Raw genomic sequence first — 25446 nt, 5'->3', positions numbered from 1 at the left:
CAGGGATGAGTTTGAAAGGAACACTGCTCAGCAGCGCTAAAAATAGAAATCTGTGGTATTTCCGAAAATAGGTTAAGCTGCCATCGCTGCACTGCTGGCATGACATCACCACTCTGCTGCCAGCCTTCCCCCAAAGACTGCTCCTGTGCCGTGGAAATGAAGGGAAGCAGAGCGTAAGGGAGGAAAAGAGAGAAAGAGAGACGGGGGTGGGGGGTGTTCAAAGGGTGGGGGGTGTTGGGGTGGACAGAGAGAGCAGAGAAGAGAGAGAGACAGAGTGCTGGAAACAAAAGAGACAGAAGAAGGGGTGGGGTCAGGTGGGGTGGGGGGAAAGAGGATGGATGCGCCGTCTATGGCTGCCGTTTCATTTTCTCTTTGTTCTTCCATAGCCCTCTTTTCCTCGCTGCATAGCATCAGTCAGACTCTGTATGTCTGATGACCTGCCAGCATTCTCCGTGTTGCTTTTTCTTTTTGTTAGCGCTGCTGCCTTGCCCTGGTTGGAGGCATCTTTGGTAATTTCACTTGTTAGAATGATGCCGGATCACTAAGACTTCCTGAAATGACCCAGGCCTGAGTGGTATGCATTAGTAGCTCTGAAATCAAAGTGCTATTATAATAAAACCTTTTTTTCCCCTTTCTCACAGTATGAGCTTTCATCCTTTGTTATGCTCTTGCAGTGCTTCTTGGTTACTTTAGCTAAGGAGCTTAAGGTACATCAGGTACATTAACTCAGTGGACATTTACTTATATGAATATAAAATACAGAGCTGAATCTTATAAATATGTTCAAATTTATATGTTGTGGGACAGATATAAAATACAGTATAAAAGAAAACCCATTTTTTTTTAGATTCTGCTCCCAAATGTTAGAAGGAAATAAAGGAATTAAAAGCTAAAAATTAGAATATAAAATAATAGAATAGATTTGAAAAGGAAATAATAGAAAAACTGAGGAGAATTAATAAAAAAAATTCATTATGCTGATTTAATTGAAAAGAAAAAAAATGCAACAGGTAGCCTCTCAGAATTTTTTTTTTAAACAGTACCATTCCTTCTCACTGGGATGTGGGATCTTTTATACCTTCAGTCTGTATCTATTACCTGGAAAAGTTAACTAGTACTCTACAAGCTAATTAAAGGTACAGCATTGGCCTTTAAGGACCAATTAATTGCCTTAAATGCCTCAACTATATTCACATTAACATGTAACGGGATATGCGCTAAAGGTACAGAAGATATACCCTCGTGAGAACCTCAACATTCGCATTTTGTTTCGAGATATTCTGTGCATAAATAAACGCCTTATGAAAACTGTTGGCAAGCAAGATCATTATTGTCATATTTTAATTCCACAAGTTTTAATAAAAGACGTGTTATGCTCCAGTAATCACCAGCACTTAAAGCTATATTGCTTGATACACTTAATTAATAATTAATAACTAGGCTTTTACTGCTGCATGTAAAGAAACGCCTTGGATTATTATTTTTTTTAAAATAAGTACTTAGAGATGTATATGTTCCTATTTTTGTACCTTTATTCAGACAGTATAAGATTACACAGTAGTATGCAAAAGCAAATCATCCAGATGAATTAGAAGTAATGTAAATGCTAGATTATATTATATTCCACTTTGCATTATTGATTGCAGCTTTTTTTTTTTTACTGAACAGTTTTATTTTTATATCAGTCTATTCAAGTAATGCAATATGTAATTAGAGGGGACTATTTATTTATTTATTTATTTATTTAATTAATTATTTACTCAGCCTCAGACTCACTCAGTCGCAGTCACTTAAACTTAACTCAAGCACCAGTGACTCACACTCTCTTAACTGTGTCTTTGACCTGAAATAATGACTCAGCTGAAACAGTACTGACTCTTGGCAACAATGTTCCAGGCATCAGTTAAAATAAAATGCTACATGCTTAGTGGAAAACTTGAAAGTTGAAAATAGCACAGGGAGTAATTACTATAGTTGCTGATTGATTCGAAAGCTAACAGAGATGCCCGCTCTTTCTTCCACCCTGCCAGGGTCACTCTTAAGCATCAGGTCCATCATCGCAGTCTGTTAGGGCTCGAACCAGCATGAAACTATCAGTCCATGCATGTGTAATAAAGCAGCCTGTTAGGGCTAAGATGAGTTTTGTGCTCCAGGCCGACTGACTCTCAGCTATACAAGGAGCATGGATGTTGGGCACACTTAAAGGTGCCTGCCTTAATTAAGCTTTACAGGTTACGCTAGAGTACTGCCTATATTACAAAACTCATTACAAGCTAATTAGGCTTGGGCAGGGACAATGCTGTTGTCGGAACAGTTAGGCTGATTGTGTTGTAGAGAATCAAACCCTTGTAGTGGTGTAGGTGGTGGTAGTAGTAGTGGTGGTGGTGGTGCTCATTATGTAGAGCACGTTTTAAGATCTGTGCATTCAAAGTAAGGACCTGATGAGACTTTATGTTCAGTGCATCAGACCTTGGCCCACTACTTAGGAGCTAACTACACTGTGATGAGAAACCCAGGCTATTCTTTTTTTTTTTTTTAACAGAGAAGAGAAGGAAGCAGAACTGATGGAGAGGAGGCTTGCAAAGTGATTAGGCTAGGAGAAGACGGATTGAATCATTGAGAAGCAGATTTATCCCTAAGACATCAACATTTAATGGGCACCTCACAGCTTAGGGCCCGAAGTGGTGAAGCATTCGAGAATCCCAGTACAGCGGCAGCTGCACTAGCCCTGGTGTTCCGATAAACCGTCTGTAAATAAGGCAGCAAATGGATGCTGTCAGTGGCGGAGAGGCAGAAAAGCAGCCTCCATTCAGCCTGCTTAATCTCTACCATGTCGCTCCATGAAGCTCCAGTCATCCCTGGAGTCTTGCTTAGAACAGTGTGCACACCAGGCCTATAGTATATGCGGCTTCTTATTAGAAATGACAGCATTCTGTACATGCCAGCATTGTTCACATTGCATAAGCACCAAATGTAGAAAGATGTGATTATCAAACACCGTGGCAGATCATTTACTTACACTGTCCCTGTTATATTTTTTTTCTTCCCCCCACCACCACTTGCTGCTATGTCAGCAGGGTTCTTTTATGTTGCATTTCGTATAATTTCATCATGCAGCCAAAAAAAAAAAAATCCTCACTTGGTATGCAACAGCTTGCTGGTAATTTGTACATGTTTGGATTCCAATTATGAAGTTGTTAGAGCCAGTGCCTGTGGGCTGCAAATGCGTATTACACCATACATTAAAGCACAGAGAAACACTTTTAAATTGAGATTGTATTTCTTAGCCTTTCACATATTTATTCTTTATTTTTTTTCTTTTCTTTCTCTTTTTTTTTTCTTTTTTTCTTTTTTGCTAATGTTATTGCAGCAGTTAATTTGCTCCAGACACGCAGTGTTTTCCGCCTCTGCAAATGCATTCAATTTAGGAGTACCATAATTGCACGATGCAAAACATTCCTTTCAAACTGGGGGTCAGGGAACGTGGCCTTGGTTGGAGCTTTATAGACTTAACAACGCTTTGATGTGATCACAAGGAATGCTGGCTTAGTAAGACGATGAAATGGGCAAAAGTCCACAATTTGTGCAGTTGTTTGTTTGCTATTGGGAATCGTTATGTTAGGGCAGCGTTTGGAGCAAGCCGAGCTCCTAGTCCTACTGATACGGCTTGTTTGAGCTGCATGGAAATTTTTTAGAAGTTCGTCAGGTGAGAGGGTGAGAAGTTTACAGCACACTGCACTTTTAAAATAAACCTCATGGCTCTATTTTATCTATATGGCCGTGGACATAACCATAGACCTGTAAGCAGAAATGCCCTGCCCACCTGCTTCAAGGTTCAATGTGTTATGCATTCTGAGATGCTTTTCAGTACGCCACAGTTGCACAGAGTGGTTATATGAGTTCCTGTAGACTTCTCATCAACTCATCTCTACATTTTTACTATTTTTTTTTTTTTTTTTTTGCTATGACACATTTTTGCAATATTGATTAAAAATATTATGGGTCTGCTTGTGGCTAGTCACATACATTTTGTTGTAACATGCTTCATTATTTTGGGTAGATGTCAAATTAACAGCAGTCACTGAAGTGTTTGGTGGCTTAATAAATAAAGAAACTCTCCACATTAATATATGCAAAGGAGCTACTCTGAAACTCTCCAGTCTCCAGAGTATACATTTACATGCCAAAAAAAGGATAAGAGCAAAGAGCGCAGATCCATTTTATAGCAGTCACTTTCACACCTATAAAAGTGTGATCCCCACTGAGGGGTTTGTAAGCTGCCAGTGAAGCAGCTTAACCCTGGCAAAGCATCGACTGGCACTGGCACAGGTGCACCATTATAGCGTGTTTACTGTCACTGTCATAGAGCAAGGGCACATTAATGATGCCGTACTTCCTAGTGCTGTGTTTCGCTCAGACTGCTTTGCCTTAGTGAATGCCCCTCATTTGGCAGTGCTTGTGCGCATGCATGTGTATATACGAGTGTGCGTGTCTCACAGTGTGTTCTGGAAGCCCTGGGGCTATGAGATTTTCTCTCCTGTCCTCCCCCACTGTCTGCATATTTTCACGCCCCCCAAGGCCTTCCCTTTTGCACCATCTCTCTGTCAGGAGCAGTCAGAGTTTATCCCACCCAGCTGAGATGTGGGTGGCTTGGACAGTGACGGCAGGCTGATCTATAGAGCTCAGGCAGGAGCTACGACACACACACACACACACACACACATGCGTTCAGTGAAGAACAGATGAGACAGTCTCCTCCATATTAGAAGAGGGGCTGTGTGTATTTAACCAGTCTTCTGGGACTCCTCGCAGCAGCTCCTGCCCTGTCATTGTAAGGAATGTGCATGCTTTGTGCCAGCTCAAATTTTCAGCACGGACAATAAACCAGAATAAGCAACTGCTCAAAAGACACGTGAAATAATCAACATATTTTTTTTTTTTGTGAGACATTTTTGTTTTGTTTTGTATTCAGCACTGATCCTTATCACACTCATGGATTATTCATTTCTACCTCTTGTCTGTGGTTATTTGGATCATAAAATGCAATAATGGTCATGTCCTGTGTTGCCATTGAGTGTTTAAACAAAGCCTGCGCTGACTGGTCGATTTGTCTCCCTGATTGCTTTGTCTCACAGGTTGTGCGTTCCTCACCTACTGCGCCCGCGAGTCAGCCATCAAAGCCCAGAACGCCCTCCACGAACAGAAGACGCTGCCAGGGGTGAGTTTTTGTTGCTAGCCAACAGCTGCTCCTTCAGGAGGGCCCCCATATCCAGTCAAAGCCAAAGCTGCATGTTTTTAGAAAGAAACCAATGGGAAATAAATCAATAAGCCCAGCCTTTTAAGATCAGGCTCAGAGCCGTTTCATCGTGCCTCTGCCGTAGGGGATATGCCAAGAAATTGATCAGATGCTTTCAGTGCACAGGCTTAGGAGAGCCAGTGACAGCAAATGTCAATTCATTTGTTCTTTCAATTTTTCCTTTAAATTACTCTATTTATGAAAAAAGCCTGGGTAGTTATTGTTGGCCAGTTGCACAGGAGTGAAAATAGACCAGTCTGCGTCCTGTCCAGCATTGTGGCAGAACAGGACCGCTTCATAAAGAAGCAGGAGGATACATGAGCCACAGAGACACACATTTCTGTGAAATAGCTGTAAGGGGGCACATTAAAGAGAGAGATACAGCAATGTGAACTACTCTGGCAGGTCCTCAAAACAGCATCTCTTTTATCCCTTCAAATCTTCCAAGCCTGAATGACTTTTGTGTTAAAGGGCATTTGAATAATAAAAATAAATTTGTTCAAGAATGCCAAGGGACGTCTTGGTGGTCGCAACAAGCATGCAAAGCACAGCATTAAAAAAAAAGAGAAGATTCTACTAATAATTGATTTAAGGCTGGCCCGCTTGTAGTTCAGACACTAATTGCACCCACATGCCAACCTCAGGGGCCGTCAGTCAGGGTTGAACAGCTACCAGTATTACACAGTATATGGAGATGAATACTTTTGTACATTTAAGAGAGAGAGAGGCTGTTTAAGCAGCTGGCTACTGAGGACTTAAAAATCTACATGAAACAAATTAGAGATGTCAGGATTGAACTATTAGTTGCACAGGACCTCTTGGTTGCATAGGTCCACTTGACATTAAACAGATGAAGAAAGGACATTATTTACCATCCAGTGTAAATCAAATGAGGATGAGTTCTGAGCCTGGTTCCTCACAAGGTGTCTTCCTCAGATCATATCATATCATCTCAGGGAGTTTTTCCTTACAACCATTGCCTCAGGCTTGCTCATTAGGAATAAATATTAATTTAAGCTTAAACTTTGTCATTTTTATTCTTAACAATTTACATTGTTAAAAGCGCTATACAAATAAATCAAACTGAACTCAATATGGACAAACACCCAGACCTAGAGAACAAGTCAAGCAAAAAGCTACGAAGATGAATATACATCCAGAAGATTGCTGTATTACTGGTGCCCTTGAATTAACTATACTACAAATATTTGTGTCCTCATGTGGGACGGTGAAATAGAGAGAGAGAGAAAGAGAGAAAGAAAGTGAGAGTGAGAGAGAGAAGGAGAGAAAGAAAGTGAGAGTGAGAGAGAGAAAGAGAGAAAGAAAGTGAGAGTGAGAGAGAGAGAGAGAGAGAGAGAGAGTGAGAGCGAGTGAAAGAAAGCGGAGAGAGGAGAGGCAAATTGAAATTTGTGTGTGTGTGTGGGGTGTGTGTGTGTGTGTATGTGTGTGTGTGTGTGTGTGCATGTTCCACTATATCTGCACACTCTGTCCCCTGACCAGGCTGACTTTAAATCTTTCAGCAGCATCCCCTGCTGCTGTGTGCTGATGGTAAGTAGATATGCCAGTTGTTTGTTTTGCAAAATCCTGCTTGATATGCAGTTTGCCAAAGGCTTCAGTGTAATTCATGTAAACTTGAATTCCCCAAGAGAGGAGTTACGACTTATTTACGCCTACCCTTTGTTATTAACTCTTTCCCAACTTTTACACAGTGAAATAACTTGAGAGGTAGTCATCAGTCTGGTCTAAACTTTTATTTGCCAGTTTTAACAATGGTGCAGTGTTTATTGAATTTACATGCCAGTTTTACAAGCAGTTAACTTTCATGACAAGGAAGCTTTTAAAACAACACAGTCTCGGTACCAGAGCTGATTTTGTTAACATAATCAATTTAATAATGTTAACATTATTATAGAATTATTTATTTAGCATTGATTAGCATTGTTTCTGCAAACATCATTGCGTCAGCTAATCTTAAAGTAGCCTTGTGCCTTTTAAAACAGTTACCTCATTTTATTTGGATGGTTCTGATATAGACTGTTGTTTGTTTCAGCAGATTTTCTAAACAGAGAAATTCTCTGTGCTTTTTTAACAAACAAATATTTATGGATTTATGGAGCAGTACATATGTTCTCTATTTGTGATCACATCCACTACGTACCAGTTACTAAAGGACTGGATAAGACAGGATGGGATGGAGGTATGATGGGTTGTACTAGAATAAGGTATGACAGGTTGGATTGGGATGGAATGGGATAAGGTATGAGAGGATGGAATGGAATGAGGTGGGTTAGGACAATATAAGGTACAGTAGGTTGGAATGGGATGAAATGGGAAAGATAGGATAATGTATGATAGGATGGAATAGGTTGGGATGGAATGGCATGCAATGGAATGGGATTGGATAGGGCAGGATAAGGTGTAATACGATGGGATGGGTTAAAATGTAATGGATTGACATTGGATTGGATAGTATAAGATAAGATAAGGTATGGTAGGACAGGATGGGATGGAATGGAATGTCATGGGATGGGATAAGATAGGATAGGATAAGATAATGTACGATGGAATGGAATAGGATGGGATGCAGTGGGATAGGATAGGATATGATAGGATAGGTTAAGATGGAATGTAATGATGAATGATATCATTTGATTAGTTTTGTTTAGGATAGTATCTGAGAGAATTCAATTGATAGGATAGAACAGGATAGGATATAAGTGGATATAATATAATGTAATGTAATCTAATAGAACAGATGATAGAGGGATATTGTTTTTTGTGTAGCTGACACATCAGCCCTACATATTCACTCATGCATAGGCCATAGATCAAATCCATGCACAGGCAAGATCATAGAAAAATAATTATGATAATAATGATAATAATAATAAATAGAAATTTGTTGCATATTGTGAGATGCAGTGATTTAAGTACACCAGTAGATATGCAGCAATTTTTTCAGTTTTATACTACTAAAAAAGAAATGTGAGGTAAATAATAAAAAACAATTTGAGGTGAAAATAAGAACAATTAATACTGAAACACAGAGATTTACTAAAAAAAATGTATGAAAAAGGATTTTTTTATGGCATTTGTACTTTTGTACAAATATTCTACCTATAGCTGGACACCCACCATCTTTTTTTCATATGCTTTGTACAAAAGTTATAACAGAACTGACTTTGTACACCCAACAAATTGTATATGCAATTTGGGATTCAGCCACAGAAAAAAAAAGCAAGGTAATTGTGATAATTGTGTCCTCAAATAGATCCAAAGTGCTGTAGTACAGATGTGCCTCTACTTTGTGGTGTTAATTCCTCCTCATTTACATTCCCACGCATATTGTTAGAATGACAAAAATACAATTAGTCATTTTTACCATTTCAGTTTACATACAACATGTTTTTCTCCTTTGCACTGGAGAGCAGAATTGTTTTGGAAGCTGCAAAAGTTTTTTTTTTTAAACACAATGCAGCGGCGCTCACCCCATCACCGTTACATTCGCTACTCGAGTAGACAAAACGAGGCGCTGAAACTCTAAGATATAGATGCACTCAGCATGGCATGGGCACAGACGTGAACGGCGTGTCGCTACAGCACAGCTGCTTGCTGAAGCGAGAGCGTGTGGTTGTTTCAGAAAGAGCCCTGAAGGCCGAGTGGGAGGAAGAGGAGGACGGTGTTGGCAGTTTGGTTGAGGAGAGGAAGACGTTCTGACAGCTGTCTGTTTCTATAGCTCAAAGTCTTATCACTGTCCTCCGAGGAGTGCGAGATGAGGCAATAACATCAACATGTATACATGGTAGCCTGTCATGATCAGCCAGCACTAACTGCATTGATCTGTTGTTTGTCAGTGTGTGTGTGTGTGTGTTTGTGCAGGGGTGTGTGCTGCATGTCTGAGTGAATGTACGTTTGTATGATGTAGACAGTCCTTAGATTCGTAGACGTCATAAAATACAACAGAACCATATATGACAAATTTGCAGAATTCAACTTGTAATTCTAAATCTACTTATTAGACCTAATCTGATAGATGATCAATTATTATCCTTATGGTTTTCAGCTAAATAGTAATTTGAGTGGTTGTAAAGCTGCATTTGTGTGTGTGTGTGTGTGTATTTGCATGCTCTTTAATTGTTTGTGCTTTTCACACCTGAGTGCAATTCCTATTATCACATATTCTCTGCAAATGTCTAAACCAGTATGCTTTAGAGCTGTAATGTAAAGAAACGCTGCTGTCTCTACACGAAACGTGCCTCAAAATGACGGGGCTATTTAGAAATACCTATATACATATTAGAATAACTATATAGGTAAAAATAGCTCTTGCTATTAATTGAAAGTAAGTGTAACCCTGTAATCATTCACATTTAAGGGACTCATATTCGTTTATGTAATTTTAGAACTGAAATGGTGGTAAGAGCACCAGCAGTATGGCGAGGCAGAGGGTAATAATGCTGCCTCAAAGCTCCAGGGTCTCTGCTTCGATCCTGAGCTCGGGTTGCTGTCTGCCTGTGGAGTTTCACATGTTCTCCTTGTATCTGTGTGGGTTTTGTTCAGGTTCTCCAGTTTCTTTGATTGGCTGTGCTAAATTGCCTCTAGGAACATAAGTATGTGTATGTGAATCTGTGTGTGTGTGTGTGTGTACATTGTACCCCATTCAGGGTGTATTCCCGCACATACCCAGTATTCCTGGAATAGGCCCCGGATCCCCCACCACAACCCTGACCAGGATAAAATGCTTACCTAAGACATGTAATAATAATAATAGAAGTAATAATAATAATAATTATTATCACTTTCTATAAGATAAATTTAATATAATCCCTCATATCCTGACATCTTTAGTTTAAACGGAATGATCAAAGTGCCATGAGATGGTAAAAATCATCACTAAATGAAACGCTGAATAAATGTGTGCTTTCTGTATTTGTCCTGCAGTGTTCAGCCAATGCCATTTTTGACACTATTGTCAGCACACAATTTTCACACTGAGCTGCAATGTCTTTCCTTTACCTTTTTGAAGTTGTGTGAAAGGTGCAATCTCAAGAACATGAGATGCTACACACAAACCCAAACCCTGAAAACCTCGTGTTTTCTTTTAGGACTGAACATCGTTGGATGATTTGTACTGCATGAATGATCTACAGGGATTCATTTAATATTTCCTTGTCACTGAAGCGTTTGGTTCTGCTGCAGCCATGTTTGCGGTTAAGGTTTGTAGTAAATGCAGCCAATTCCCATAAAAAAAACCCCTTCATTGCTGTCATATCAGAGTAAAAGAATATAACATTCACAGAGCTGTGAGACTGACAGGATGCTGTTATGATGGAGATCTGTGTGTGTGTTTCAGGTTGGGCTGGTGAGCTTTAAAAACCTTGAAGCAGAAAAAATACCCTAACGTCACCCAAGTTCTCCTTTGCCAGTTCTATCCTCTCCTTTTTAAAATGTAGACATGGACCATCCTTTCCTATTTATTATTATCCTTTTTAACCCACACATATTTTATTATCTGCCCCTTTTAAAGTGCTTAGCAAAGCACTAGTGTTGATCTTGATTCTAAAAATGCAACACAACAATATTTTTATAAATGCAAAGGCTTTCCTAAACTTTCTTCATATCTCTGTGTAAAAAAAAAAAAGAAGACACATTTGGACATCTGTGGCCTAAAATGGTCCCAGGAAATCCCTCGAGTTCAGCAGCACTTTTCCCCTCCCCTCTTTAAAAATGGAAAATTAAAGGACATATATAAAATATTTAGTGGTGCACCAAACACAGCCCCTTGTGAGCCACTTTTCTGGCAAGAGTGTTTTTTTCCTCAGGCAGCACAGGTTCGGAAAAAAAGAACTATTAATGTTTCTTATTTTTAGCCTCTTTAGTCTATTTCAGGTTATGGCTGTAGACGGGGCATGAGTGTCTGTGGAATTGAGTCATGTGACTGTGTGATCTGGGTTAGGTTAGTGGTTGTACTCCATGCTTGATGGCACATCACTGTCTCCCTCTTGGGGTCCCGTCTGAGGGAGTCTGGCTGAATGAGGGCCGCTGATGGGCCAGCCAAGGCCCACTTCCTCTTTCTGCCAATCCATCTTCATGTCCCCCGGCAGGTCCGTGAATGCAGGTGCGCTCCAGCCAGCACCATAATGGAGGCTGAGAGAGCAGAGGAGAAGAGAGAAGGCAAGACAAATTACGGCCAGGTTCTTGGAAGCCGTGGCCGATGGTGGAAGACTAAAATAGACAGATGGAGAGACTGTGGAAGGTTGTGTCATTCTGTTTGGGGATGAAGGGCACACTTAAGACATGGTGAGGTGTAAAGCTAATCAGCTTTGACATGTACCCCCTCTGTCCATGACTAAGAGCGAGAGAGTGTGATGAGGACATGGAAAGACAGAACGAGAGAGTCAATGTAATATAATTGAAACTAATCAGACATGTATTGAATAACTTTAATGAATAGAAAATAAAGAATACGAGAAAGCATTATCTCCAATATCCTGCATCAGGGACTACACATGAACCATTCCACATTGCCTTGACCTCCTCACCTCGCAATCCTACACGTGCAAAATAAATGCATTCATTAATACACTAGAGTTTGATTAAGAATGTTTGATTAGCCTTAGTAATACAGAGAAAGCATTCTTCTCTTAGGCGACTGACATTCTTTCATTCTTGCTTTTCTTCTCACAAACTCATTCATCAAATCATCGAAATCCAGCTATTTAACAAGCTCTGGCTTTGACAGAAAGTTGAGTCTTCTTTGGCCCATTTTAGTGCAACATGCTCTAGCATTTATTTTCATCTATTTAAATCCTCTTTCCATTGATACACTTAGTGAGGGTTTATGGTTATCTATGTGTTTGTAGCTCCAGTTAATACAGTTGGACCTGACTCATTGCTTACAGTGCTGCTCTCCAATAACACTCTGAATTTATATCAGGTTTGTGACTTAACATTGATTGGTGCATGCTCAATGAAACATGTGTGAGACTTAATGGCCAATCATTCACTACAAATCTATGCTTGCCGACGACCCCCTGGTGGCCAGCGCCTCTAGAAACTTGCCAAGTATCCTAGGTCAGAAATCCTGCTTTGGGTATAGTGTTTGCACAAGAAATGTCTCATTATTTTTGATTGACATCGGCTATGGCAAGGAACTCGGTATGACTAGATTAGTAAGGCTGTTCAAATGAGTGACACTTTTGTACAATCCTTTCTGTATTTTGAAAATGACTTTATTTAGGATTGCTTGAGGCTGTACATGTAGATGTTCCTTGTTAGACATGTTGTTTTAATATTATTCATTCCAGCGGTGTGTAAGGAATAAAATGATGCTTTATATTTAAATGGAACCATATATCTGGTCCATATGAAACTATACGCATATGACCTAATTAACCAACACATTCTGGCCAATAAAAGATAAGAATTCAGTAGTGTTGTGGTATAATATGTACTATGACGCTAGCTCTTTTTCAAACAGATATCTTTGCACATGTTGCTGGTTCTCTCTCTCTCTCTCTCTCTGGAGGTCTGAATTACTGCATAATTCTGATCTAATGTTGTTCTTAGAAATGGGCTGAAACCAGTCCGCTGTACTACTTAGCGACCTGTTGTGTCATATATTTGCACCGTTTTTATGTAATATTTCTAATTTAATGTAGTTCCTGGAATTGCCATTTCCCGGAATGAAGCAGTGAGTTCCAGGAGCAAAAACAGTCCAGTGCTGAGTATGTTATGACAGCTATAATCTCTCACATTTACATATTTGGCTGACATTTTTACCCAAACTGATTTATAATTGAGACAGCAGACAAGCAGTTTTTTTAGGAATTAAGGACCTTGCTCAAGGGTCCAGCAGTGGCTGGGATTTGAATCCATGATTTTCTGATCAGCGTCTGATCCAATACCTGAGCTTCCACTGCCCCAAACACACACTCTCCCGCTGACTCTGACAGACTGCAAGACTAGTTATCTACATGGAAAACAATTCAAATGTGTTTATCTACTATTACCCTATGTGATTAATTGTTCTGTGGTGGTCCAGTTGCAGGATCCTGTGCTCTCATTGCCATGGCCTGGGTTTGATTCCCTGGCATGTAGCTAACGCAGCCACTGAAGGGTTAACTCTCAGTGCCGTTCCCATGCCTGGATAAAATTGGGGGGTTGCACCAGGAAGGTCATCTCGTGTAAAACCTGTGCCAAATCAAATATATGGACAAAATGATCCAATGTGGTGAACAGCTGAAAAAAGAAGAAGAACAACAGTATGGGTTTAAGAGGAAATGTAGATTATGCCATCGATAGTCAGCAAGTTAAGAAGAGGCGATAGGAAGGTCAAGCATTAACCATGCAAAATATTAATTTCGTATAACACTAAGCTCAATTAATGTTTTTTTTGTTCAGTTTCATCAAAAATGACACCGAAGACCCTTCATTAGACTCAAATAGATGTGCTACTTTTATGTATATTCAGACCACATGTGGGTGTGGTGTTTGCTGGTCTGCATTTTCAAATAATAGCAAATGAATCTGTCATAAAGATAAGACACGGTATTCTTTCTTTCTTTCTTTCTTTCTTTCTTTCTTTCTTTCTTTCTTTCTTTCTTTCTTTCTTTCTTTCTTTCTTTCTTTCTTCCTTCCTTCCTTCCTTCCTTCCTTCCTTCCTTCCTTCCTTCCCTACAGAAAGTCATTGTTGACTGCCACTTCTGTCTGTGGAGTCCAAAGAGAGACACACCACAGCATCCAATCTATCACAGAGTAGAATTGTGAACACCAGAAGCCTCCTAGGAGTAATTATTAAGTTGTCACCGTGGAGGTACAGGCTGTAGAAATGGACTAGAATATTGTGTTCTTAGTTTGAGGAAAAAACAAAACAAAAACATGATCCATGTTCTTCATATAACAGGAGTCTGTTGTCCACTGAGGATTGTCAATATTGTAATATAGTATAACAGTGGGGATGGAAAAAGCCCTGTAGCTATTACACACACCCTCAGAGTAATACTTCTATTTCAGAGCGGTCGATGCAAAGCAGCAGTGAGGTTGGATAAGTCTCAGACCATGTGTGTGTGTGAGTGTGTGTGTGAGTGTGTGTTTGTCAGCGTGCCCCATTTGCTCCCTGAGCTATGTGTGTGCCCTGATGGTCTCTGCAGCCTGTGTGTGTGTGTGTGTATGTGTGTGTGCATGCTCCAGTGAGGAGCAGCGGGACTGAATTGAGTCGTCGCTCATCATCATACTGACCAGTCGCCATGGCAACATGGGCAAACCACATACCAGGCCACTGCACAATCCATTAGGTGAGAGAAGTGAGGATGGGGAAAACGAGGGAAGACAAGACAACACACATTTATTTACCGGGTTTATTTTACCTGTTTTTCCTTATTTTTTATTTATGATGGTATTGATCTGTGTCACAGGTAGCCACTAGGCAGACTGCTGTTGGAACGTGCTCGCCTTTGTTTTCCCACAGAATAAAAAGATACAGCAACTACTTCACTGGGCATAATGCGCACACATACACACACACACACACACACACACTTTAATGTGTCAAACATACAATCAAACAGATTGAATTAAATCATTAACATTCAAAATAGATCACAAATAGAGCAGATTAATATGATGACATGGTATCTATATTGTACTATAATAGACCTTTCTGAAAGTATTGTGGGAATTGTCAGAAGTCCGGGTCAGTACCCCTCCCTGTCAGCAGAGGTCGCTAGCTCAAGAGTTCTAGTTCTTTATTTCACTTCACTTTCATTAGCACATACTTCCTATTAAAGTTCACGGTTACACAGTTACTCTTACGTCTCCTTGACACTTCTGTCTAGTCTACATTTGCACCATGTTGCTCTGTCGGTTTTGCTTGTGTTGTTGACCTTTTGCTAATGCTTGACTTCTCTGTTGGATTATTCCTGCCTGGTTTGATCTTTTGGATGATCATGGCAAAAATATTTGTAATATAATATTTTTTGCCATGTCGCCAAACCTTTGTTAGAAATAATGACCACAGGATATAGATTCACAGTAATAAACCACTCTCATTTAATCATGCTTTGTTCGCTGTTGTTAATCCTGGATTTAATACACTTAACAGCTACACAGACAGAAACACATTACTCCCTCTGTTGCTTTTATTTTAGGTTCTCCAAAGAGCAACATAATAGCCTCTCATTTCACATCAGTGCCAGCTCCTGTTGTAGGCCATGCAGCTCGGAGCAGCTTCGTCGTGGTGTTAGGAGAATCGACTGGCAGGCGCCTGGTTTACCCAGGGCTCTTGGCACTTCGTAGATTTCTGTTTTGGAAAAATGGCAGCAGATGAACGGAAATTCGGCAGTAGATCATGCCAACACCTGATGGCACAGTGTAGGAGAATAATGCAAAGAAGACAACAATTTACTCATCAGAGAAGCATCAAATTCAGTGGAAATGAATTCGTGACCTAAAGATTTGTGGAGATTACAAAGTTACTGATTAGGTGGGAGTAACTAATTATGAGTGATTGTTGATTTTGCTCTTTTATAGGCGTAAAGCTTTATTCAGATAGATTATTTATTTCCCACAACATCTGGTGTCATTCTTGATTATTGGCACAGAGTAGGACATTTCTTTGGAGTTTGGATTTGAGATGAAACAATGATGAGCAAGAAAAATATCACCTTTATGTCACGATGGCGTCTATAGAGAGGACTATTATTCGACTTTTGCTGAGTATCTTAACATGTTCTAGCAATTAAAAGAGTGTAAACTGAATAATTTATTGTCTTTGTCTTTAAGGAATTTGAATAGCAGTCCTTATCTCTGATTTGAGATTCATAGACATATACAGCAGAACTACTGGAGCAAAAATCTCCCAAAACACTTGCCAGGACTAATTGGTGAGACCATTTATTTACATACTGTTATTTTCTGACTTGCGTAACTGCATGCCATTCATTATTAGTTTCTCTGTAGTTAGTCATTGCTGAATAATATGCTTTCTATTGTTTTCTATGCAGCATCCTTTTAAAAGAAGAAGCGTCTTTGACAGCAAGGTCTTATTTTATTCATCACTGTATGTACAAATTACGCAAGCACTATTAACAACTTTCCCCATCATTACTACTACAAGACGGATTGTACGTTCAAGCCCCTTTAGTCCGATGGATGACTTTAATTAAGTTCAGGTATTGAATTAAGATCATGGCACAGATTCAAATGGCTTTGTCCAAGCTAAAAATAGGGCTGGTGCTTGATGACTCTCTGCGGACTGTTGGGCAGAAGTGAGAATGGATAAAAGGCGAGGCTGTGGGCTGACACTTTTACTAGGCTGTAGTAGCCTACGAAACCGACGTACAGACCTTTGCAGTGATGAGTGGTGATGTTTGGGTATGGCATCTATTTTAGGTAGTAGGTTTGTGAATTCCTTTTTTTTTTAGCTGCACCTGTTCACACAATTTCTTATATTAATGCTGAATGCTTAAAGGCAGATTTTTCATTCTTTTTCTTCTGATATAACCTGAGAGGTCTGAAAAGCATAATAAATGTGTGCCACTGTTCTGTAAATGGATTGGAGTATTGTACCTTTATGTGTATTGAATTAGTTATACTTTATGTATGTATTTTAACAGATATATTGTTGTATATTGACATTTCTGGCTAATAGTCTGTCTCACACAATTGTCTTAAAAGCCGCTTTCACTTCAAGGATATTGACATCTGCAGAAGGTACATAAGAGAGAAAGCAGCTATTGGATGTGTTTTGACATTAAATATTATATTTATAACAATTAAAAGAAAACTGAAACTGGGTTCAATGTAATTGTGTCTTGCACATTAGAAGAAAGAACGTGAGAAGAAGTTGGCAATAATTACAATAATAATTACAGCTTTCATACTGTAATCTTTGCCTGTTGTGATGGCACGTTATACTGTATTTTAAAGCAACTGCATAACAGGACTACATACTATGAGAGAAGTCCTGAAAACGTTCCTCTGAGACACTCAAACCCATCCAGATGTATCTTTTCTAACTTCTGGTCAGTCTGCACCATAGAGCAGAGTAAACATTCAGAGAAATAGTGCTGTTTTTCCTCTTCCACATAGATGAGCTCACATAAGGTCACAATTGGCTAATGTTGCTCTGATTGACAAAAGAGAGTAATGATGTCCCTCCCACAGGAAGAGCACAGGCAATTATGCTGCTGTTGAAACTCACAATCTCCTGGCGACAGGGCAAACTCTCCTCTGAGCCCGAGAACTACATATTACTAATAGTATATTAGTGTAGAAATCAATGCTGCAATATTGCAGTGTTGTAGGCATAAATAAATTGATTCAAAACCTGTTCAGGCTCAACTGTTAGCTCCTGTTTTACAATCTTGGTGCAATTTAATTCTCATTATCAGTCAATCAATTGAGAGTTAGTTATAATGTATATTATTTAAGTAGCTACAGTCTTTGTTCTTTAAGGGTTTATTTAAAAATGTTGAGTTCCTAGCCCATTAAAAGAGTTTTACATAGAGGGCCAACTGAAAAACAATAAAATTTCTAAACTGAACATGGGATATATAATAAGGCTAACAGTTATTCCTGGTTTAAACATGTTGCACTTACACTGGTTTGCTAGTATTATTAAAGCTTTGCTGTTTCATTAAGGGATAAAAAATGCAAACAATGAAAGACCAAAAATAGTAGGATTTGCTTTTGTAATGCTTTGGGTGTCTGCTTTACTGTAAAATGAAATATTCTGTAATGGATATGCAGTGGATATACAGGCAGGTCTATTGGTAGAATATAATCTATGAGTACTCTAAATGACTTCTCAGGATATCAAACAAGATACTGTATTGTGCTGAATTACACATTTAAAGTATGATATTGGTCTTTTTATTGTAAAAAAAAAAAAAAACAACTCCAGAAATTATTTACTGTGTTCTATTTAGACAGACTTTGTAGATGTTGTAATATGTTATACACCAGCTATAATCTCCATTTTCTGTGCCCATTTTTGACTCAGTAGTAGGCGGCTCTCCATGGTGCTGAAATAGAGTCTGCCCATATGGACCTTGAGTGATTTCCAGTTTCATAGTTCTCTGCTTTTGTAAAATGGAAAAAAATAAACGTTATTGACAAAAAAAATCTTAAAAACAAGCAAAAAGCTGTTTTTTACCTTTGGCACCGATGTTATTGCCGAAGGTATTGCGAAGGCCAGATGAGAATTCTGTTGTATTTTCAGCTTTAAACACTGATCCAGGAAAAAAAACAAATTTAACTGTGGGGCACAGCTTGCCTACCTGCGATTATGTCAGTCAGTCAGTTATTTGGCCTGCTTAGTCTTTGTCTTTACCAAATAGACTTGTCAAAGGAAACAAGTAATTGCTTTTTCCCTGCTCTGCAATACTGTCAACTGGAAACAAAGGTTTGAGTCCTTGTGCTATTCATGGTGTAAGCATGGTATTTTGAAGTGCTCGGTTTTGCAGTGATTATAAACCAAAGCCATTAGCCATGCATTTCATTCATGATCAGATTTCTTTGGAAACTACAAATTGTCTGCTTACCTGAGCACACATCCTTTAGGCTTGACTCATACACTGCTCATTTATGCATACAACAGAAATACTTTTTGCATGATTACACTTGCACTCCACACTTTCTGCTTCTGTTAGACTCCTCCCTTTAATATTTTCCCTTCTCTGTCAGCTGTCAAAGACTGTTCTTGCCTTGTTCAGCGGCTCCAGCTTTTCTCTTCTCTTGGGACTAAAGGCGCTCACATGCTGCAGGCTTCCCTGCAGCCATCGCACAACTTATAGATACTGTCTACCTGACCAGACAAGACAATGTCTGACCAGACTACGTTCTCTTACATGCTGCACCTGTTAAGTATGGAGGTCCATTCGCATTCTTCAACCCAAAGAAATGCTGATTACACCTGCACCTCACAGATTGATTTTGCTCACATGTGCATGAAATGCCATTTGAGAAATGAAAATGGACTCTGGAAAACAGGCTATTGATATTTAGCATTGTTTTCAGCTGATGAAATGTCACCTGAATAAATATTGCATGCTCTAATTTCTGGATCAGAACATTCAGATGTATCTGGTGTGAGTATTCATTATAGCACTTAGACTGAATGTAACAACAGCAAGAACTTCAAATTTGATTTAAAGAATGGAAAGCAAATGGGTGGGCAGGTGGGTGGATGGATGGATGTAAAATCAATGTATGTAAGTAAAAATGGATGGATGGATGATGGATGGATGCAAAGAAAAATGGATGGATGTGGGTCAGAAATAAACACAGATGCATGGATGTATAGATTAATAGTTTGCCTGATTGGAAAATTGATGGATGGATGGGATTCCACAATGGAAATGTATGTATGTATGCATATTTAAAAATGATGGCGGGATGGATGGGTGAATAAATGGAGGGGTAGATAAATGGTGTAGTTCCATACATATTTAAAAATGATGGATTGAAGAATGGAACTATTTTGATCCCCCATTGGAAAGTTTTCTAAATATTTAAATCATGGATGGATGTACAAAAATGGATTGATGGACATATGGATGAATTAAAGTCAAGGGATGGATGGAAAAATAGATGGAGGGAAAAACAGATAGACAGACAGACAGACAGACAGATAGAGAGATAGATAGATAGATAGATAGATAGATAGATAGATAGATAGATAGATAGATAGATAGATAGATAGACTTTTTATCCCCAAGGGGAAATGTATCAATAGTATAGATTAATGTTTCATTTCCAATTGAAAGTAAACTATCAGTGGAATGTAAAAAGAGGACCTGATGTGATACATGAATAGAACAGATAAAAAAAGATAATGCATTTACTGACTTATGATATGAAATAAGTGCTTTAGTTTCCAATTAGGCTTATGCTTTATAATTAGTTGAAAAGCTCCAGTGCCCCCCTTCTTTTGACTTTATTCAACCCCCCCAACTCATAACCCCCCACAACCTCACTCCCCCACCCCCAATGCCTTCCCTATTTTTTTCAGTCCACTGCATAGCGGGAGAAATTAGATCACTAGCCTGTGCATTCATGTGGAAAGCTCGCCGTTCCTGCATGGGTTGGTTTAATATGATCCGACAATGATGTCAGATGCAGCACTGGCCTTGTTGGGGCCTCATCTGACTGAATTGGGTTTACGCAGATTAGGATGATGGTCTGTTCATGCCTTCATCTTATTGAATTTCCTGTGGTATATCTATCTATCTATCTATCTATCTATCTATCTATCTATCTATCTATCTATCTATCTATCTATCTATCTATCTATCTATCTATCTATCTATCTATCAACTATCTACCTATCTATATATATATCTATATATATATATATATATATATATATATATATATATATATATATATATATATATATATATATACGAGTTGCTGTGAGTTGATGCGTAAGGACAACTTTTTCTCCTAATTATGTAATTATGCAGTATCGGAGAAGTCTTGACGCCAGCAAGAGCACATCAGTGGTGCTACCAAAGTAAAAGAGCAGTCATTACTCGCTTTGATCTAGTATGCAATCATTGGCCTTGAGAGTAGAGCTGAGAGTGCTTTCTTTTTCTGAGCCTTCTTGCGTTTGGCTGCAGAGAAGGACCATTAATATTGTCTTGCTTTGCCATACATCTAATAGACCGATAATACAGGCATGGCCCCCAGATGAAAAGAGAGTGCATTACTTTCTGTCAAAGAGATGAGATGTGAGGCTAAGCACAGCCGAGCCTTGATTTACCCGGTGTTTTGTTACAAGATACAGTGCACTGTTTTCCAAGCTGATACATCTGAGTGCCTGACTACACACTTAAAAAAAAAAAAAAAAAAAAAAATCAGTCTATTGTGCTTTGCCTAAATGGCCTGTCTTGAATTTAGTCCTTTCAACCAATAGGTTTTATATAGTGAAAGATTACTGCAATCATAAGAAATTGAATAGAATTGAAAATGGTTAGGACATTAAACATAATTTCAATCATTAAAAGTGCCCTCTTTATGTTCTTTACGCTCCGTCTGTCTCCTTCACTGCTTCTAGTTTAGTTTTCAGTCATTTGTGATTACGTTTTTTTTTTTTTTTTATAGCTCATCTGGATCAGAATAACTATCAGTTTAATCAGAATTAATATGACAGTTGCGCAATTCTGCCCTCACCCTTCCTTATGGTTTATTCATCTGTAATGTTGCCATGCAAAATTAATATTATTTAATAATAGATAAACATGGTATAGGTTCAGAGTTAATTGCTGGATATTTACTGTGTAATTGCCAAATTATTTATGTAAGAGCTGAGCTGAAGAAGACAGTGATGTTAATGCAAGTGGATTTTTCTTTTTCTTTTTGGCCTGGAGTATTTCTGAGCGTTCTCAGCATTCTCATTGATATTACAATGTTTTTTTTTATTTTTTTATGTGAGTTTAATCCCGTCAGCAGAACAAAGATAATGTGTACAGGAAACATTGCACGATAACTTCTACGTGATTCATCTACACCGCCTTAAACAGTACGTAAGGATTGAGGGACATGTAAACAGCAGGTTAAGAAGTGAGATGAATGAGAATGATGGGGAATACTTTAAATGTTATTTATTTCATTTCTTTCTGAGCAATGTTTACATTTTTAATCACATTGTATTAACTGAGCTGTGTTGTTAGTAGTTCAGAACTAGTATTTGGAACTTAGTCTTATCTCCCTATTTGGATGATGGGGGAAAAAAGAAGGTAACAAATGGGAAGAAACAACTTAGGATTAAGGCCTAGGGAAAAAAAAAAAAAAACTCATTTATTTGTTGAATTGACTAGAAATTACTTTGGCTTTACACAGAAACAGATTTGGGTGTTGAACAAAAGATCCTCAACAGTTCATTTGAAGAAAAAAGAAAAAAAAGAATAGCTTGAATTTATGGTTCCAATCCAGTTCCAAGTCAGGCACAAAAAGCCTTGCGTTTATTGCTCGAAAGTGCCACATCGAGGATCAGTGTGAAAAAAGTGTTTGTACCACACCACAATGTATGAGACCAATGCTTTTTTAATCAGTCTAGTCAAAATACGTTCTGAATTTGAATGTGGCATGCTAGACAAAGAAGAGAGGTCTTTTTATGGCACACTTCAGCTCACTACACACATTATGAAACACACAAGATGTGGAGGAAACAAATGATAAAGCAGCTTAAAAACACACACACACACACACACTCCCCCATCACCCTTAGCCTCAGTCTGTGATGCGATACAAGTTTTTATTTCCCTGGTGGAAATATTGGACTGTCACTGGCAGATCAATTGCCAGTGTCCAGGGCAATTCATGGTTCCTCCAATTATAATCCACTGCAGCTGGTGTGGGCCTTCTTGTAGCTGTGGGGCATCCTTTGTAATAGAGGCATCACTCTGCAATGGATAGACTGGAGTGCTGGGCCAAAGCCTCGCAGTTGGGCGCTGAGGTTCTTGGCACCCCATGTGAGGAGGCTTATTGGAGCAGCAGGAACAGGCAGCCAGGCAGACCTTATCTTCCCTGTGCACAAGTCTGTGCTCTCACTGGGGACTGCATTACTGATCATAGGCCTAGCTTTTGTCAATCCGCTCCCAGCCACAGGCCCTGGGCATGCTGCCCTCACACAGGAACCTCCCGCTCCTTCACTCAGTCACAAGCTGCGGAGGTTAGCTCACAGTTTGGAAGAAGTGCTGATACATGGCTTTTTGGCTTTTTTAGTTTGCGAGAGTGTGAAAAGTGATAAAGCGCGCCTTACTTCTAAAAAATCTAAATCAGATCTAGGTAAAAGTCTGCAGTTTTGTGTGAAAATGTTGTTGCGTCTTATACGAATATGGGTATTATTTGATTCTGTATCAACATATTACAGAGACTGAGGAAAAAAGGAATAGAGGAAGAAAGAGAGAGAGAGAGAGAGAGAGAGACAGAGGAAAAAAAAGAAAGAGAAAGAGTAGAGTAGAGAAAAAAAGAGAAAGATGCCTGACAGTTGGGGCATACATACTTCAAATTAAACGAGTTATATAAGCAGATGTTGGTGGGGTGCTATGGGCCAAGGCTGGAGATGAATAAGACTCCCTGTCACTAAAGTGAAGAGAGAGAGGGAGGGAGAGGGAGCGAAAAAACCTTAGGGGCTCAGGAGATGGGGATGGGCTGCGCCTGCCAGCCTGCTCTCAGTGGAGCTGAAAGAAAGAGAAAAGGATGGTAGATGTCAGGAGGAGAACTAAAGGCACAGAAAGGGAATAAAACAAAAAAAAAGGGGGAAAAAAAGAAAAAGGAAGTTCCCAATCTAAGTCACTCCTTTTGAGCAAGTAACATCTGAGAAAATAAATCATGATCGTGGATTTTAAAGGAAGGCTTTGCCTCTATCAGAGCTGTGCATCTGTTGGGTATAAATGAATACATGTGTGTTTCCTGTTTAATGTTGAATCACAGCATTGTGGAATCTCGTTGCCTTTTCCAGAGTCATTATAGAGATATATAAAAAAAAACATAATCTGCCCTCAGTTCACCTTCTGAAAATCTAAGAACAAGAGTAGACTCCCTTGAAGGAAATCATTACACCTAGGAAATGAAAAACAAACTTGATTTCTTTTTAATTGACTTCCCAAGTTATCCTTTATATTAAGACATGTCCCTTTATTCTTCCACCCCCACGAGCTATCTGCAGTTTGTGATTTTTTTACTTCCACATTTTTCTCCATGGCTCAACTCTAGAATTATTTCCATCCACTCCCTGGAATAAAAAAAAAATCTATTGACCGTGGAGAAATGACTTAACTTTCTTTTCAGAAAGGATTTTTTTTTTTTTAAAGCAATAGTGTTTTCTCACAGGAACATATGTGGCACAAGTATGCCAGTATTTCTGGAGTTGATCTACATATAGGTTCAGTAATTCCATCTTGGCTTTCATTTCCATTGTTGAATCCTGTAATCCTTGGCTTGTGAAGCCTGTACAACATGTGACAGATGCATCATGCCTCACTTTATCACCCTCCCAAATCTCTTTGACTTGTCTCAGATATTATTTCTACTCTTTCTTCTTGACTTGCCCTGGAGTAACAGGAATGTCTGGAAACGGAAGGGTGTGTTGATGCTTCCTGTTCACACGTTTGCTCTGGCCGATACTGACACGTAGGCACTTGGTGAAAATGATGCTTTCTGATGTAGGGTAGAGAGCAGGTCATATTGGGCTTTGGATGAGCAACATGGTGCTAAAACATCACTAAAACCTCCCATTTGGGAACAGGAAGAGGGTGTTAGAGATGGGTTTAGTGAGAGAGAGAGAGAGAGAGAGAGAGAGAGAGGCAGGGTCCCTCCCTCCTCTCCAAACTCTGGCTCTGCACACTGTAATCAGTCAACCTTAGAGATGTAATGTTGCCATCTGGTCGTAGGAAAGATGGCAGCTTTGCTCCAGCTGAAAAATGTATTGCATACATCCATGATTACTGCATCAGCTGTGTAGTCCCTTTTCCTCTTCACATCCAACCTTCGAATGTTATTTTTTTCAGAGTTAGAGTATTTTGGAGAATTTATTTGTATTAGATCTATTGATTGTGTGTTGAAGCGACTACTAAACAAATCATTTGCTGACTTATTCTCAAAAAAAAAAAAAGAGAAGGAAAAACAAAGGAAACAGAATAACCAAAATGGCTAGAACAAAATGGTCCAGATTTTAAAAAACATATTCCACAAATCATATGCTTAATTGGAAAGTAAAATGCCTAGAAAAGTAATTTAAACCCTTACTAGCATTGCAAAGCAGCAGTGCAATTTATTTCTGCCAGAATGAATGTCACTCTTGATGCCTGTAGCCCATATAACCAGTAATTATTGTAACAAATAGCAGTGTGTCCCATGAGACCCTGCTGCTAAATATTTTCAGGTACAGCTGTGCTGGATAGGACCATGGCTTCATATGTGGCCAAGCATAAAAGTAAACCGTTCTTATTGAATGGAAATCTGCCCCCTTTCTCTGTCTCTTCCTCACACACACACACACACACACTCTCTCTCTTCCCGTCTGCCCAAGAAGGGTTGGGAAATAGAGGATTCTAAAGTACCTCTCATAATCGGCCTTCACATACAAATGAAAGCATTTGCATTCACTCAGCATGTGTTTCGCCTTGTCCTGTTATCCGTGT

At 39.1% G+C, this 25446-nt stretch overlaps 1 protein-coding gene across 4 annotated transcripts in view; it reads left to right on the top strand.

Moving 5' to 3' along the window:
* celf5a (cugbp, Elav-like family member 5a) overlaps window positions 1-25446 on the top strand; it is a 182974-nt gene that overhangs the window by 5777 nt on the left and 151751 nt on the right. For all 4 annotated transcript variants that reach the window (XM_058401743.1, XM_058401742.1, XM_058401740.1 and 1 more), the window contains exon 2: window positions 5136-5218. In XM_058401743.1, coding sequence (XP_058257726.1) covers window positions 5136-5218 — 83 coding nt within the window. The remainder of the gene's footprint in view (window positions 1-5135; window positions 5219-25446) is intronic.

The sequence above is a fragment of the Hemibagrus wyckioides genome, linkage group LG10 (genome assembly GCF_019097595.1).
Source record: "Hemibagrus wyckioides isolate EC202008001 linkage group LG10, SWU_Hwy_1.0, whole genome shotgun sequence".
Taxonomy (NCBI): Eukaryota; Metazoa; Chordata; class Actinopteri; order Siluriformes; family Bagridae; genus Hemibagrus; species Hemibagrus wyckioides.
This window is presented reverse-complemented; position numbering and strand designations above follow the sequence as displayed.